The sequence below is a fragment of the Rhamphochromis sp. 'chilingali' genome (genome assembly GCF_963969265.1).
Source record: "Rhamphochromis sp. 'chilingali' genome assembly, chromosome: 7".
NCBI lineage: Eukaryota > Metazoa > Chordata > Actinopteri > Cichliformes > Cichlidae > Rhamphochromis > Rhamphochromis sp. 'chilingali'.
In genome coordinates this window covers 18,028,379-18,044,618 of record NC_137934.1, presented here as the reverse complement: position 1 = coordinate 18,044,618, position 16,240 = coordinate 18,028,379, and the positions used below count along the sequence as shown (strand labels likewise).

General features: G+C 44.1%; 2 protein-coding genes across 2 annotated transcripts; one reads left to right on the top strand and one right to left on the bottom strand.

Moving 5' to 3' along the window:
• Positions 1–2,135: 2,135 nt before the first annotated feature.
• Positions 2,136–10,984, bottom strand: itfg2 (integrin alpha FG-GAP repeat containing 2). Its single transcript, XM_080887739.1, has 12 exons — positions 10,780–10,984; positions 9,964–10,059; positions 9,848–9,889; positions 9,579–9,756; positions 9,363–9,502; positions 8,405–8,553; positions 8,225–8,319; positions 7,757–7,810; positions 7,441–7,532; positions 6,735–6,852; positions 5,076–5,249; positions 2,136–2,286 (listed from the first exon to the last, which is right to left on the bottom strand). Exons 1-12 carry the CDS (start codon positions 10,873–10,875, stop codon positions 2,219–2,221), a joined length of 1,302 nt encoding a protein of 433 aa, XP_080743865.1. The 5' UTR covers positions 10,876–10,984; the 3' UTR covers positions 2,136–2,218.
• A 2,241-nt stretch (positions 10,985–13,225) lies between these two features.
• Positions 13,226–14,943, top strand: ascl1a (achaete-scute family bHLH transcription factor 1a). The gene is made up of 2 exons (XM_080887013.1): positions 13,226–14,033; positions 14,124–14,943. Exon 1 carries the CDS (start codon positions 13,451–13,453, stop codon positions 14,015–14,017), a length of 567 nt encoding a protein of 188 aa, XP_080743139.1. The 5' UTR covers positions 13,226–13,450; the 3' UTR covers positions 14,018–14,033; positions 14,124–14,943.
• The last annotated feature ends 1,297 nt before the right edge of the window (positions 14,944–16,240 follow it).

The following is a 16,240-nucleotide window of genomic DNA, read 5'->3' as shown; positions in this document are numbered from 1 at the left end:
TGACTTGAGACTCGACTCTGACTTGCCTGACATTACTTGAGACTTGACTTGAGACTTGAGGATAAAGACTTGAGACTTACTTGAGACTTGCAAAACAATGACTTGGTCCCACCTCTGCCTTTAAGCTATCAAATAGAAATGCAGCACAAAAACAATTTGCTTGTCGTGCATCACTTTGTTGCTTGTGGATAGTCTTGGTTGTGATTTTTTAAGATAACCATCTGATATAAGTACCACACACTTCACATTGCTAATAGTTATTTTGCCTATAATCACTACAATTTTATGAAACTGATTGCTTTGTGGTCATTTTCAGGTTCACCAACAACCCAGTGACACGTTTTGACTTCCTGAAACATTTCTCCTCTATTCAGCCTGGAATTCAGGAAATTTGTGCAAGAGTCTGCTGCTCTGCTTTCAAACTCATACACACAATGTGGAAATAGCAGTCCTTATCAGTAATTAGCTGGAAAAGATCTGGGAACCCATGCACTCAAGACTCTCATTCTAGTAGAGCCAATAGATATATACACAACTGGTCAACAGCAATCAAGCTACATTTAAGAGCTAGCATTGTTTGGTCCGTGTTGAAGTCCTTATTCTCATCATCTGTGAGCTAACAGCTCCTCTGGGGCAGGCGCTAAGTGAGGCTGCTGCATTAGTGGTTTTATCATTGATTTGTTGGTTCGCTGATGCAGAAGAGGTGTTTGTTTCCAGTAATCCAGATTAGAGCAAACAAACTCTCTGTAAACTGTCATATCCATGGTTTACCATCGTCAACCTCTTTGGGCTTAGTGCTTACCCAAAGAAATGATGGCAAAATTATCCATCTTCTTGATCACTCGTCTCATTTAGGGTTGCAGCTAAACGGGAGAGGTGGGATTCACCGAGGACTGGTCACTTGGCTGACAGAGAAGCAGACAACCACACTCTCATCTCCACAGAGTTGTTATGTCTCCAGACCACAGGAGGAAAACAACTAAAGTATAGAATATTAATTTTACTGCAGTGAGACTTGCTTCTGCAGACAATTTTTTTTAAATGTAAAAATAAATAAATAATAAGTTCAATTCCATTCAGCATTTTTGGGATTGACTAAAATCTTAGTAAAGCCCACAAAGAATACATCATCCTACAAACAATTAGAGAACAGATTATGCATTTCTGTGTCCCACATTGCTATAATTGCCTCCAAACTTGCCACCAGAATGATCCACTGGGCTGTTTTGCACTTTCCTTTATATGCGTGATCATTTCTTTTCCTTTTTAAAAAAAAAAAAAAAATTCAAATTTTATTTCAAAATGTAAAATATCTTTCACCTCATCAACTTTTTCCACTGAAGGAGTTTTATCTTTAGCTGAAGCTAATGCAGACAATCACGTGATTAAGAGTGGATTAAGAAGAAATTATAACTGCTGGATTTTTCTTAGATGGGATGCAAACAAAACAAGACTAAGAAAAAGTTCATGGACTTGGTCCTCAAAGGAAAGCCTTCTTTTTGTAAGTCTCTAAAGGGCAGGAGAGATAAGAGGCTACCAGGACACCTGAGCCACATGCTCATCTTATTAATATTGCATGGGAAAGACAGAGGCAGTCGACACAGGTGGTAATAGGATCCTCCCATTGGGAACAGTGGGAGATTCCCCCAGTCCTTCCCATCATCACTTCAACACTACTAACTCACTGCTAGTCAAATGTAAGTAATCGTGTTATGCATAATCAGAAGCGCTTCATGTCTGAGATGATACACTGGATAGGAGAATTTTCTCAGACACTACAGGGAATGAATAATAGGAAGGCACTGCTGTTTGATTGGGGAGCTCTTTTCAGCCGCTTGTCACCGCTGACTGACGGCCACATAAAGCTTCTGCTAATCCCCCGCCCTCCCCTCGCTCCCAGATTCACATAGTCACCAGTGAAAACAGCAGGTTAAACAGTGCAGCATTTCCCCTGCATTATGTCTCATTGCTCTCATCCTCTGCCCACCTTGTTAAAAGCAACCTGGGCGGACAGAATACCAATGACAGAGGCAGCGTGCAGGTCTGAGATAACAGCCAGTGGCGAGCCGATCAGAAACCCAAACCCCAACATCTATCTGTTGGGGAGCGCGAGTAACAAGAGCAGCAGCACAGAAGACGGTCTGTCAGTGTTTATTTACAGAGTATTTACAGTCAGGGGGAAAACAGAGAAGGCAGCGTGGTGATGCATGTCACCGAGCTACGTTTGCGCATCCTTGTAGAGAACATCTGCCACCAGGGCTCGCACTGCGGCCGGATCATCAGCATCTGTGGAGGCGAAACACAATGTGACGGTTACCGCTGAAACCGGAGTACTGACATTAGGGCTGCCACAAACGATTATTTTGATAGTCGACTAGTCACCGATTATTTTTGATTAGTCGACTAATCAGATCATCATCCATTGGACGTACAGCGTACAGCTTATTGCACCAGCAGCATCTGGTCTTATATAACTATCATTAGCTTACAGCTTGAAGTGTTTGTGCTAACTAAAAATAAAGACAAGATGGTAGTTTATTAATTTTTAATGAAATTTGCAGATTGTTTCGGTGAAGTTTAATAAACTCCTTGCTTTCTAAAATATAACAGGACACCGGAGTATATTATCCAGCGTCTCAAACTTCTGATGATCAGCTGTCTGCTTGAAGTTTATTTAGCTGTGCAAAAACTATAACTTTAATCTTAGCCAAACCGATTTACTCAGGAACAAATAAAATACTAAAGAAAGCCAAACAATAACATTTTAAGTTATCTAAGTGACTTATATATCATGTTTAACCTGAGTAGCGAAAGACAGTGGTGGGTTTGAAAACGATTTGCCGGGAGTCCGGTGTTCTCACGGCTCTAGTTAGCCTTGCCCCCGCCTAGCTAACGAGCTAGTGGGTAACAGACGTCTCCGAAAACGTCGGAGAGCTTTTGAAAATATGTGGTGTCTTGATAAACTGAGCAGATATTTGAGGTTTACACAGCTACATTCTCGCCTGAAAATATGTTAAACGTTTATTTTGTGACCCAGAAAGAATAATAAGAGTAAAGTTAAAACTAACTAGCTGCCGCCATTGTTGACAACTGCGCTGGGCTGCGCTATGAATTCTGGGACACAGCTTCTTCTTCTTCGGGGTTTAACGGCAGCTGGCATCCTTGTACATGCAGTGCTGCCATCTTCTGTTTCAGTCCGTTATTACACCCTTAAATCCTACTACTCATTCCTGCGTCCTTTGTGATCTTACAAAGCTTCAAACGATGCGTCGACTATTAAATTAGTCGTCGACGATTTTAATAGTCGACATAATCGTGACTAGTCGACTAATCGTGGCAGCCCTAACTGACATGTGACCAGATTAACATGACTTCACAGGAAATGACTCCACAAACGTTCACGGTGCATTCGGGCACGGTCTGATAGGCACCGTGTCAGATTACACAATTAGGAAAGCCATACATTATGGCCGTGACTGATGACATGTTGGAGATCGACCAATCACAGCTCGCAGCCTTTCACAGCCTGTTGATGTCACCGGGATTAAACAGGAATTTACACAAACAAAGGCGCAGATCATATCGACTCATATCGACTGTTTCAAGCTCAAATGGAAAAGATGTTAGCTTGCATCTTCTATTGGGTAATCGTAAGAAGTCTTACATAGGGGAAAAAGGCTAAAAAAAACCCCCTAAATTTCAGCCTTTTTGTGGAAGTAATAATCAATCATCGTGCAATTTACATTCATAATGCAAATATTTTAGTTTATACTCAAGAATATTTGCTTTAAACCTTTAGTTTATTATTTGGCAGACTTTCAAATATAAACCTACTAATCAAACCAGCACATTATTATTTTTTGAGACATTAAGATGCTAAATTGCATTTGTTTTCCTAAACAGAAGAATTAGTTTTAAGTGGTTGATTATTATTTATTCCTGATTCATTTCTGACTTCTCCAAGAAGTATTACATTTGTTAAGTAGTTTTGCATTTGGCTAGAGTCAGTGTTACAGCACAGTCTCAAGAGTCTAAACAGTCTTTACAGGGCCGTAGAAGGCCTTAACACATCAGCAGGACAGGTAGCTGCTCCTTTGTGCAACAAAGAATAGGATGAGCACTGCCAGAGCTACAATATAACCTCCACGAGGCCACAAGTGTGAATGTCTGAGCAAACAATCAGTGGGCCCTGTGCTCGCTGCCCGGCACCATTGAGCCCGATTGGCATTTGCCATCGAATACCAGTATAGATGTAAATACTTGGGAGGACAAGGAGACGAGACTAAGATCTTCTGCACTTTTTAAAATGATCCTTAATATTTTCCAGTGTGTAATGCTTCCAGTATTTCTTTTACACATAGGATATGAAGGTGAAGTCATAGCATTGAATTTGAGTGCAGGATTTTAAGCTGCAGTGCTCTAAATTGGTACAAATCATTATTCCAATTGTCCTCTCACATACTTTCTGTGATCTCAATTCCCTCTCTCAGGTCTGTCCCAGTTTAGGATCACTAATCCCGCAACACCCACTGAAAATTTACACAGCATGCTTTTAAATGTCAGAGTACTCAACTCAGTTCATTTTAACCACATACACTGTAGATGGTAACTGTTCTTTAATTTCAGCTATATTTGCATGTAAAGCGAGCAGTCAAAGGGAAAGGCTGGGTAATAAACAACCAGTTTTTATAATACAGCCAGAAGCAGCTAAAGTGTGTGCCTGCAGGAGGAGAGCATAAACTGACACTACAGCGACGTGTAGAAAAAGCCACAAGACTTGAATTAACACTCAATTAATACCCAACGTTACATCTAACCAGTTTACAATATCCTAGTTATATTTGTTTGGTGATCAATAGGAATTCTTGCAGAGACTGTGCTGCAAACTGTTTCTTTAAAGAAGAGTAAGAACTTGCTGGCAGGGCCTCGTTAGTTGTAAAGTCTGTCATGGTGGGGTCATTTTCTTCCTTCCTCCTCATCAGTATTCAGATCAGAGCCCCAGTTGGGCTCTTATTCGCCCTCAAACTGAGGAGGTGTGTGCTTGACTCCGAACGCTGAGCTGCCGACGTACTTACCGACTCCCAGCATCTTCAGGTGGCTTTTAAAGCCGGGCTTTTCCTCCAGCACTCGCAGCAGGTTGGTGGATTCCATGCGCTCCAGCTCCACCTTCCAGTAGATGTAGATTTTGTGGTTGAAGCTGACATAGACGAGGCAGGGCCCGTTTTTGCCCTCCTTACATGTGTACTGACCTGCAACCAGAGAAAACCTGAGAATCTTACACACAGTTTTTACTCAACAGGTGGTGGCAGTGATATGAGGGACCGTGCTTTGTGAATACAAATAAACAAATCAGCAATCCTCCGCTGCCGGGCTACTGTAGCCTCCACACAACACAACAAGTCTGATCTGTCTGAGGAGCTGAGAGCAGAGGGGAGTGAGGCCTGAACACCTCATTTAAACTCAGCAGGTGGAAAGCAGCAAAAATGGCTGGAATCAGAGATCTCAGGCGTCTTTTGTCTCTTTCTTTAATCCACTTAAAACCACACATGTCACACTAGGCGCCTCAGATTAACTGTCCAAACACTGCAGAGAGATCTGACAGCACAGATAAGAAAGACAGAGAGAGGAGAGGAGAGGAGGAAAAGCTCAAAGCAAGGCGAGGCTAAAGTTCTATGCTGCCATCTGGTGGAGCAGGTTTGAAATTCCACCTTTGTTTGAGGTTACAAACGCCTGGACTAAGGTAAGAAATCAGGTTGTAGAGAGCACGAAAACTGCAGTGAGGCCACGGGAGTGAAAATATATGAAAAGTCCAGAGGATTTTCACATCTTGTTTGAACTGTTAGTGTAATAAATATCCTCGTCACTTAGCTACAAAAATGATTTTCCACTAACCTGCAAAATGTAATGTAACATGTGGGAAAGCTGAGATATACTGATGACAATGCAGTCATTTTCTAAAGGGTTCAGTCATTTAATTTGAGAACCTTCAGTTTTCTGGTTATTATTAAGGGTGTGGGGTAAAGAGCTGTCCTTCACCTGAGCTCACAGTTTTAGCTTGTTATCTCTGGCCCAAGTACGCACATGTTTGTGGCCCATGAACTAAAAGGAGTTTGAAGCTAGAGCCTGGGAGGAGTTGTAGCTGAGGTGTTGTCAAACATTTAGGTACCTTAACCTCAAATCCAGAAGTGTAAAGCAGATCATTTCCTGCTGAGAGAGGAAAACAGTGGAAAATATTCCAAACACCTTCTCCTCAAACAGTCAGAACCTCAAGTGAAAAATGGTTTCATCTGCATTAATCTGGAGCTGTGTGGACAGCCTGAGGGAAATATCTGTGTCTTCAGCTGCTGAAAGCTCCGCTGCGAGAGGCTCAGAGACACATTAAGCAGAATCAACAGATTTATGGATGTTCAGCAACTCCGCTAATCCAGAGGATTAGAAGACTCCAGGTGGATTTACCTGCAAAAATGTGTAAACGATTTACAGAGCACAGATCTGAGCATACACATGTCTGTTTATCATTTATTCTCTTTGCCTTAAGCTCACCATCAATACTGAGCTGAGTGAGTTAACGTGAAAGCCAAAAACGCCCCAGCGGCTTGTTTTTAAGTGTGTCACATTCAACAGTGAGCTGAAAGTCGCATTATAAGTTGGACAAAGCTGCAGATTTAGATCTACCGTCACAGAAAAACGACGGCGGAGCAAAAACAAGGAGGAGGTGGTGTGACGTCCCTCACCTGCACAGAAGGCGTTGACGTTCTCGTCGAACTGGAACCTCACCACGGTCCGATTGTGGTCGATGATGTAGGTTTGACCGTCCCAAGCACACGCCACCACCTCCTCTCTGCCGTCCCCCTGGAAGAAGACACAAACACAGACGCACACAGGGTTGCTGCGTAGCTGAGCGCATACACAAAGGCAAACGCACATTTCTGAATTAATTCAGCATGTAATCGAGTAGAAACAGTTGTCTGGTAAAAGTGAGCAGGGTAAAGGGTAAAAATCTGAATTTGGTCGGATATTGTTCTTGCTGTGGTGGCTTAATGGAGATCAAACTGGTATAGTATAAACTAAAGTGACTAACTTGAAATACCCATGAGTGCCGAGAAGAACAGAGAGACTTTCTCGACAGCGGCTGCATGACTGCAATGTCACGTGTAGCCTACACGGGGGGTTTTATTTTGAAAACTAAATGGCTTCTCTGTGCTGTTGTTACGTCTGACTTCCTGCCGGCTTTATCTGCATTTTAAGTTAAATGTTAGTTAAATGAGTCCCATCAGCTCCAACAATTTCTAATAACACACGTAAGAACATTAAAAACAGACGAGTTAGCAAAACATCTGTTTTTCACTGGAAACTAAAAAAACAAAAACAAACAAAAGGTTTATATTTTTGTTAAAAGTTGAAAGCGTCCACGAGTGTCGGCCTGTCGCAGAGACTCACTGTGACGTCGAGCTTCTGCAGGGCAAACAGCTGATGATCCACCTGCACCGACCACAACAACTGCTCCGAACTGTTCATCAGCTTCAGCGTCCCTGTGACACGGGGAGGCAGAAAACAGGTCGGCCTTAAAAATGGTCAAAAATAAATCAACACGGCTAAAAACTGCTGTTGTGTACAGACTGTCACTGTCATATGCATTTTAGCCAACAAATTAAAAAACTCTTTCTCCTGCTTAACCAGCTTGTTCTAGTTGATAGAAAAGCACAGACTTCTCCACAGAGATGTGAATTTTAAGTGTTTAAAATTCCCATCCTACCATCTAAAGTACAGAGAGCAAACAGTCCACACGTTGACGACTCTTCCTTGGATCCTGTAAAAAAAAAAAAAAAAAACACACACACACACAAAAAAACTGAATTCTTCTATTAATATGCAATCAGCCATTTTTTTGTGAGTTTTTTTAAAACCATATCAAACGCACTTTTATATGTTTTTACTGTCACACCGATCGCAGTATGAAAGGAAATCATTTGCATCATCTGTGTTTCTGCATCTCAGCAGGATGATGAGAAGAGGAGACTTAAAGAAATTGTACAATTACAACACACCTAAAGAAACCCACTGAGACGAGACTCAGCTGCAGTTTAAAAGTGTCTCCAGGTGAGCGACAGGGCCCGGGTTTACCTGCAGACGCCCTCTGTCCCCACATTATTTACCTCATCAGCGACCCAGTAAACAAGCGTAGGTGCGAGTGTAAAACGAGCCGGCTGGTAAGAGCGTCTACCTTTGCTAATGCTGCCGATGAGGTGAGTGGAAACGTTCTTGTTGTGTATCCGCCCGGTGGTCAGATGGAGAACTACGTCTCTGGAGGGCCCCTCGCTGTGAGGAGGGAAATCACGCTAAATTAATCCAGTCCATCAATCAATCTAACCGACACTCACATTATAATGGAGGAGGCGTCTACCTCCCAGGCGTGGTGGGGGTGTCGTCGCCAGAGTCGGAGGAGTCCTGTTGCGTCCAGGAGCAGAGCAGGATGGCGTAGCCGCAGCCTGGCTGAGACACCATCAGCTCAGGTAACCCCTCTGGACCCGGGTTCACTGACAGACTGTCCACCTGCAGAACAGCCAATACCTGATTATTTATTCAGCTAGGTCTCATCTATGGAGGGCCTTGAGTGCCCAAACGCCCTTTTCCATCAGTACCTACTAAGGTCAGCTCGCCATGGTTTTATGGGTTTTCTGTCTAATGGAATAATAGTTTGTAATGATTGTGAAGGCACATGTTTGAAATGTTTGAAATAAAAATGAACTGAACTGAACTGAACGTTTTCACAGTGGTAATACGAAATAATGTCACGTCTACACAGGCGGAGGTACCGCTCATTGGGGTGGACTACGCTAAAATAATTTGGTAAAATGCTGCCACCTAGTGGTGAAAGTTTTCATTAAAGTTTGCTGAGAAAATATAAAGTAGTTTATTTATAAGGTGCACCTTACTGGCACTAGACTGCACCCTCTTTTGCGTTCAGAAGTGCTTTAATTCTTTGTGGAACAGATTTAAAAAGGTCCTGGAAACATTCCTCAGAGATTTTGGTCCATACTGACATGATAACATCACACAGTCGCTGCAGATTTGTTGGCTGCACATCCATGACGCAAATCTCCCTCTGCACCACATCCCAAAGGTGCTCTATTGTACTGAGATCTGATGACAGCCTGTGAAGTACAGAGTACATGAGGAGATGTGTGCACTGTGATCCAAGGGATAGATGTGGTCTGGAACAACACTCGGGTAGACCGTGGGGTTTAAATGATGCTCAGTTTGTACAAAGGGGTCCAGAGTGTGCCCAGAAAATACCCCCCCCCGCATCAAATCAAGTTTAGTGATTTCACATGCTGGTAAGAAACAACACCTGAGCTCACCTGTCCCTCCAGAAGCCATTTCTTCAACAGAATCAGCTGACCAGGCCCTGCATCAGAGCTGTCAGACGGCTCCTCCCAGCGAAAGGCTCGCACCACTCGGTCTGTGTATCCCACCACCAGCTCGCAGCGCCCATCTCCATCTGCAGACACGCACACGCTGCACTCAAAAATCACAAAAATCCACATTTATCACAGAAGAATTTAGCGAGAATTTACCAATATCACTGATGAGGATGACTTTGGTGTTGGCGGGAATGTGCTGGGTGAGGAAGGGCTTCTGGTCATCAGGTGACTGAAACTCGTGCTGGCTGGATGAGTCTGCCTTGCTCGCGGCAGCAGCTGTGAGGTCAAAGAGGTGAAACCAGCCCTCTGCGCCCACGGCAACCACGAAGTTCTGACACAGAAAAAATAAAAATAAAAACACGCCGTCACATCAAATCCTAAACCTTCAGACAATATGCAGCTTCTGACTTCTCTGTTCTCACCTTTCCTTTGTTGCACACATCTCCAACAGCAACGCAGGTCAGCTGGGAAAGCACAACACACCACATGAGCCACAGATCACATGACACAAAAGGATTTTTCTAGCACCTGCACTGACCATGCCCACGCAGGACCTTGTGATCCAAGGTTTGGAGTCATCGTTCTTGTAAACAAGCAGCTTTCCGTTGGTGTCTCCTACGACCAGCTCGTTCAGCTGCAGAGAAGGGAGACAGCCGTGTTAGTGGAGCAGTTGAACAATCAGGTAACACAGGTCATAAAATTTTTTTTTTTACTCTTCTTGATCAAGACAAATTCTAAACTGAGAAGCTAAAAAGTCATTAATTGTGAGACAAAACATCATTATATTTTGCTAGGAAAATGGGGAATAGATGTGTTTGTGTTTGGAATCACTGTCATGCTGATAAACAGAGCCACTGCCAATCAGATGTTTTCCAGGTAATTTGGCACACATCAGCAATAGTGGATCAAAATGTGAGTTCTCTAACACGACACTGGCTGAAACCCTAAGTTGTCATGTGCAGACACAGCACTGATTCGTCCCTTTAGTGTGGTGCCTTTTTAATTGTTTTTTCAGTCAGGTAAAAATGAAAAAGATCAGGAAGCAAACAGCACTCAACTGAAAATAAGTTAAAAAGCAGCCAGTGTCCGAACAACCAAGGAGAACTTGAAAAAAAGTACCAGAATTTCTTCCTCTTTGGAAGCAAGATGGAGAAAGAAATGAGCGGTGACTCAAGACTTATTATAATAAGAACAGACTGCAAAAAGTCTAGTTATCAAACCATAAATAAATACATTACTAAATATATTTAGAATTTAATTTAAACATTTAAAAGTCTGCATTCAAGAGGTCCGAGAAGACAAAACAAACATTAACGATAACAATAATAAACAAAAGTTAGCTTAGCTTCCGTACCGAATCGTTGTCTGCGTCTCCCAGACAGATGGCGTGAGGAAACAGAGTCCCTGTGAAGTCTAAGCTAACCCGGTGCACATAGTTCAGAGAGCGCATAGCTGATAGTCTTTGTATTCCCTTTACGGCCGCTGATTTACCGATACTGCTCTGGCTACCTCATTCACGCGCTCACCGCCTCCTCCTAGTAAACAAAACCACGTGACCTAATATCTACGGGATCGTAGCAGAGACATAAAGGTGATCCGCAAACCAAAGCACTGATCTGCCTGGACGTGTTCCTGTTTCCATATATATATTTTATTAGTAGTAGTAAAAACATGTACGCACATGTGTATGTTTGAAGAAAGAGAGCTTTTAAAACTGAGCTAGTTTACGTACGCTGTGAAATACTGACACCTGGCGGTCAATGAGCGTAAGTGCATACTTTCAAATAGTTTGATTTTCGTTCTTGCCTCTGTTCTTTCTTTGCTGGACCCCCATAACAGCAAAGAAAATTACATTATGTACCCAGACCATGCACCTGGTGATCTATTGAATCTTCCCCAAGTTGGTGAAAAAGTAAATCTCATCGTTATCTTATTAATTTAAACATTTTGCAAACAAACACGATATTAAAACATATTAAAGCGTGAAAAGCACCAAAACGAACACTCAAAGTGAAGAAAACTAGCTATTAAACATAAACATAAGCTAAAATTAGAAAAAAAAAGTTATTTAAACTTGCAGATGTTATTAGATCATAGTCCACATATTATTTATTAATGCAATTTGCACTTCTCTCTTACACAGTGTCAGTCCTTTTAACTAAATTCGGGTTTGTTTTTTATTTTTATTTTAACATTGTTGCTTATTTAACACAACAATTTCTCTTGTGGAATCTATCTATCTATCAATCTGAAACAGGGCAGGATGGGAGGATTTACTTCTCGGTGATAACGTCCACTGCTGTCCTCTAGAGGGCGCCCGTTAATTACAACTTTACCTGTAAAGCAATAAACGACGCAGGCGTGAGGGAGTTAAATCAGTGTGAAGCCAAACATTCTAGAAGAGAAGAGAAGCTCCACTGCAGAAGAGTTATTTTTAACTTTGTCAGCCATAATTATAATTCAGTTTAAAAAAAAAAAACAAACAAAAAACAATAAATGATATGATACTATGATGAATTACATTTATTTTTGTAGAGATGAAGTGTTTATCGGTCTTTCTGGGTGACTGAGCCTGCCACAAAACAAACTGAGAGATAATCCCTCGCATCCCCCCCCCGCCCCGCACACACACCAACACCAAAGAAAAGAGGGAAAAATACAGAAAGTGGTTAAAGAGGGAACTCGGGTAGACAGATGTCATATTAATTATTACACCCAGCTTTGAGTGGAAGGCCCCTCGAGTAAAGTGAGTGCCCTCCCAGCCTCTGGACGACGAGCAGCAGCGGAGAGAGAGAGAGAGAGAGAGAGAGTCCTCACAAAACGATAATTGGACTGTGGAAGCCCGCTAACAGCGTGGATATATGTTTCAGAAAGATCAGGCAGGGCGGAGGGGCGCAGGGGGGACGCTGAATAGGACCCACGCCTCTTTTCTAAACTCTCCGGCTGGGCTTTGAAGGAGAAAGTGGAGGTGGTGTGTGTGTGTGTGTGTGTGTGTGTGCGTGTATCTGTGTGTGTGTGCCTGAATGTGAATGCCACAGAAAATTTGAACTATTTATGGCAATCCCCTCTAAAGGCGCGCATGCACGGGTGCCCAGGCCCAGAATAAGGGGGGAGAGAAAAGAGTGCGCGCGCACACACGCAAGAAGTTCACCCGCAAAAACTGAACCCCAAAACAATCCTAATTCTGTTTAGTGCGCAAAGTTGTGCGTGCATGCGCAAAGACGCGAGAGAGCGTATTGGAGTTTGTGCGTGTTTTCTTGTTATGCACCTCTCAGTCCCGCATAGAGAGTCCAGTTACGCGCACAGACCGAGGATTTGCGCCTCCTCGTTCCGCTTGTGCGGCCGATGAGGCGCGCAAAGTGGAAAATTTTACAAAGTCCCGCAAACGAGCGGCTGTGTGTAAAGAAATGGCACAGACAGGGACCAGAATCAGGATCGGGCAGAGAGAACGTCGCACACTTCACTTTGTGAATAGATTTTATGCACAGTTTGTGTTTTCTCTCGCTCCTCTGTATTTTAGCTGACCTGTAAAAAACAAAAACAAAAAACAAACCCAAAACAAAACGCGTGACTGTCCACCTGGAAATGCATCAGACTGAGTTCGGTGTGGACTTCTATGAGTCTGTTTCACCTTCTCGTAAAAAACCCCTCTCCTCTCACTGTTTGTTTAGTGCTTCAAGTGGCACGCGTCAGGCGCGCGGCGCACCGGTACCGGGGCAGGAGCCCAAGGTGTATCCACGCGACCGGAGGGCGTGGCCAGCCCCTCAGCCACCCGTGTTGAAAAGCAGTGGCGTCTTTCTCCGAGAGCTCAGAGCAGCTTTGAGGAGCGCGAGGCAGCATCAGCGGAGCTGCGACTGCCCTCCTAACCAATAGTAGCACCCCCCCCCCCCTCCACATTGGAGCAAGTGCGCGACCAGCGGCCACAGCACGTGAACGGCACGAGCGGGACGCGCTCCCGGAATCTCTGCGATTCTTTAAAACTTCTGTTTTTTTCCCCACACGCGGGTAGGGACCTCACGACCAAAATGGAAATTAACGCGAGTCAGCAGCAGCAGCTGATGCCGCCCGCGTGCTTCTTCTCCGCGCAGAGCGTCCAGCTGAGCGCGAGCGGCAGCGGGAAGTCCGCGAGCAAGCAACCGAAGCGTCCGCGCTCCTCCTCCCCGGAGCTGCTGCGCTGCAAGCGGCGGTTGAACTTCGCGGGTTTCGGCTACAGCCTGCCACAGCAGCAGCCGCACGCGGTGGCGCGCAGGAACGAGCGCGAGCGCAACCGCGTGAAGCTGGTCAACAACGGCTTCGCCACGCTGCGGGAGCACGTGCCAAACGGCGCCGCCAACAAGAAGATGAGCAAAGTGGAGACACTGCGCTCCGCCGTGGAGTACATCCGCGCGCTGCAGCAGCTGCTGGACGAGCACGACGCCGTGAGCGCGGCGTTCCAGGCGGGCGTGCTGTCGCCCGGCATGTCGCAGGGATACTCCGCGGACATGAACTCCATGGCAGGCTCCCCCGTGTCCTCCTACTCATCCGACGAGGGCTCCTATGACCCCCTAAGTCCGGAGGAGCAGGAGCTGCTGGACTTCACAAACTGGTTCTGAAGAGCATCCGTGCGAGGTAAGCGCACACGTCACCGCGCTCGTTCCAGGCACCATCGTCATTTAACTCCCGACAAACCTAACTTCCCGTTTCTCCTCCTCCTCGCAGAAATATGGATCAGCTCACTTTATTGCTCTCCTGGGCTTGGGATGGTCCCGAGGAGGAGAAGAACAAGATGGTCCTCCCCGGTCCACCTGACAGTCTCAGCAGGGTCCCGGAGCCTTAACTGAACATCAGGCCGGAGATCAGCGCCAAAGGATTAAAGGAAGACGGGTCTCCCACATGCAGCGTGGGAATCCAAACTTTCTGTGTGTCCCCTTGATAAAAAACAAACAAACAAAAACAAAACAAAAACAAAAGAAAATGACCCTAAAGCGATTCACGCTCTCAGCACATTAAAAACTCTTCTATGCCAACCCCATCACAGTAGCACCAACTCTCTCTCAGACGCTGACTTCAGAAAAATGCTTCCAAGTCACGGATTTATTCTATAAAATTCTATATCAAACGCTCTTTTTTTTAAGATATATTAAGATATTTTTGTATGTAAGAGATTTATAGATGTTTTGTACACATCCTTTTGTATATATTTTGTCTATATATTTGCGAAGTCGCTTCTATACCTCCTGCCTATGTAGACGTGTAGTCTATTATTCTCTGGCTGTTGTGTTCACGAGGTTCCAGAGGGAGTTTGATACTCCGATGTTTTATCCTATAGCACCGATGTGTCTTATTTAATAGCAGAACCACGTTATTGCATTATGTCATGTCACAATGATCAAAAACTTATGCAGCTATTGTCCAAACAGAGTGCAATAGCCACGCATTGTCTCTTTATACTGCCAGCTCTATATCCTCTCCACATAAGCGGAAGATAAGAAGTCTTATAACCATATTTTCTACACTCTAGTCTAAAAATAAAACGAGATGCTACTGAATTACTGTTCATGTCTTAATTTTAAAGTGTGTGTGTGTGGTGGTGTGTGTGTGTCGGGGGGGGGGGGGGGGGGGGGGGGACGACGACTGGGTACAGTTTTCCTTGTGTGGCCATTAAAACCAACATGAGTAGATGGAATACGTGGAGATAAAAGGGGAAGAACGCACGTTTTACGCACGATGCATTTTCTCTTTTCTTGTTTGAAGCTGAGCGCAGAGTGGCTCAACTAATTCTGTAGCCGCAGGTCTTTTACTAGAGAACTCTCACACCGCTATCTCTTTCTCCTTGGTAATACCAGCCAGCACCTTCAACCCAACAGACGCATTTTTTCACACTCGCAAAACATGCGTAAAACTCCACTTTGTCTCCATTTTAAAAACACACATACACCTCCTCCACCACATTGATGTCGTGAAAAATAAAAATACTGCTGTGATATTTCTCTTAACAACATGACCTTAAAATGAAGACACCTCTGCAGTTAATGAACCCTCGAGTGAGCTTTTCAAGCTAGTCTTCCTTAGCGTCTGTGCGCACGAAGCGGCTGGAAGGTGGATCGCCCAAGTTGTAGGATTACAATGACACTATTTCCCCCAATTCAACTCACACCGAGAAATATAATTCAAGTAAACAGGAGGCTTTAAAATTTGCAGATGGAGGGCATGACGTGAGATTGTGAACTAGAGCTCTGAGGTTTCTGCACAACTGAGTTTGACAGGTAGGGCGGAGGCTGCAGCCGGACGCGTGTCTGGTTTAATGAGTGAATGGGGTCTGAATGGTGGTCGAGTGGAGACACGGAGCTGAATTGGCTGATGGCGTGTGCCTCCTGACAGCAGCATGCCGCTGAACACACAACCACCACCTGGGAGGGGAAAAACATCCGTCAGAGTGTGGGGTTCAACATGTTGGTGTTAATGTGGGTGTTTATGCAGAAATGGCGTTAAATACATAAATAAGACACGTTTTAGTGAAATTCTTTGGAAAAACTCGTGTTTATTGTAAATATGAGCGCACAAAGGAGAGTTCGTGGACCACCAGAGGGCCTGAGAGAGAGGCAGAGGGTCCTCCTGGCTCATTCAAAAACACAAGTTATTAGAAAACTGTCTGAGTTTAGCATTAACTTGCAGACACTTCATTGTTTGTACAATAATTAATAAACAATTATAATATCTATTCACTTAATCTATTTATTAGAAGCACAGGACCTGCAACACTTCAGATCAAACAGATGATACCTCTAAATTCTGTATATATTTTCTGATGTGAGTAAAATTTTCTGCCAGCTTGG

Excerpts from the sequence above, each read along its gene's own strand:
- itfg2 (XM_080887739.1), bottom strand. The coding sequence starts at position 10,875 with ATGCGCTCTCTGAACTATGTGCACCGGGTTAGCTTAGACTTCACAGGG. Across the intron at positions 9,503-9,578 it reads CATCCTCATCAGTGATATTG|ATGGAGATGGGCGCTGCGAG; the intron begins GTAAATTCTCGC and ends GCGTGTCTGCAG. Across the intron at positions 8,554-9,362 it reads AATGGCTTCTGGAGGGACAG|GTGGACAGTCTGTCAGTGAA; the intron begins GTGAGCTCAGGT and ends GCTGTTCTGCAG.
- ascl1a (XM_080887013.1), top strand. The coding sequence starts at position 13,451 with ATGGAAATTAACGCGAGTCAGCAGCAGCAGCTGATGCCGCCCGCGTGC.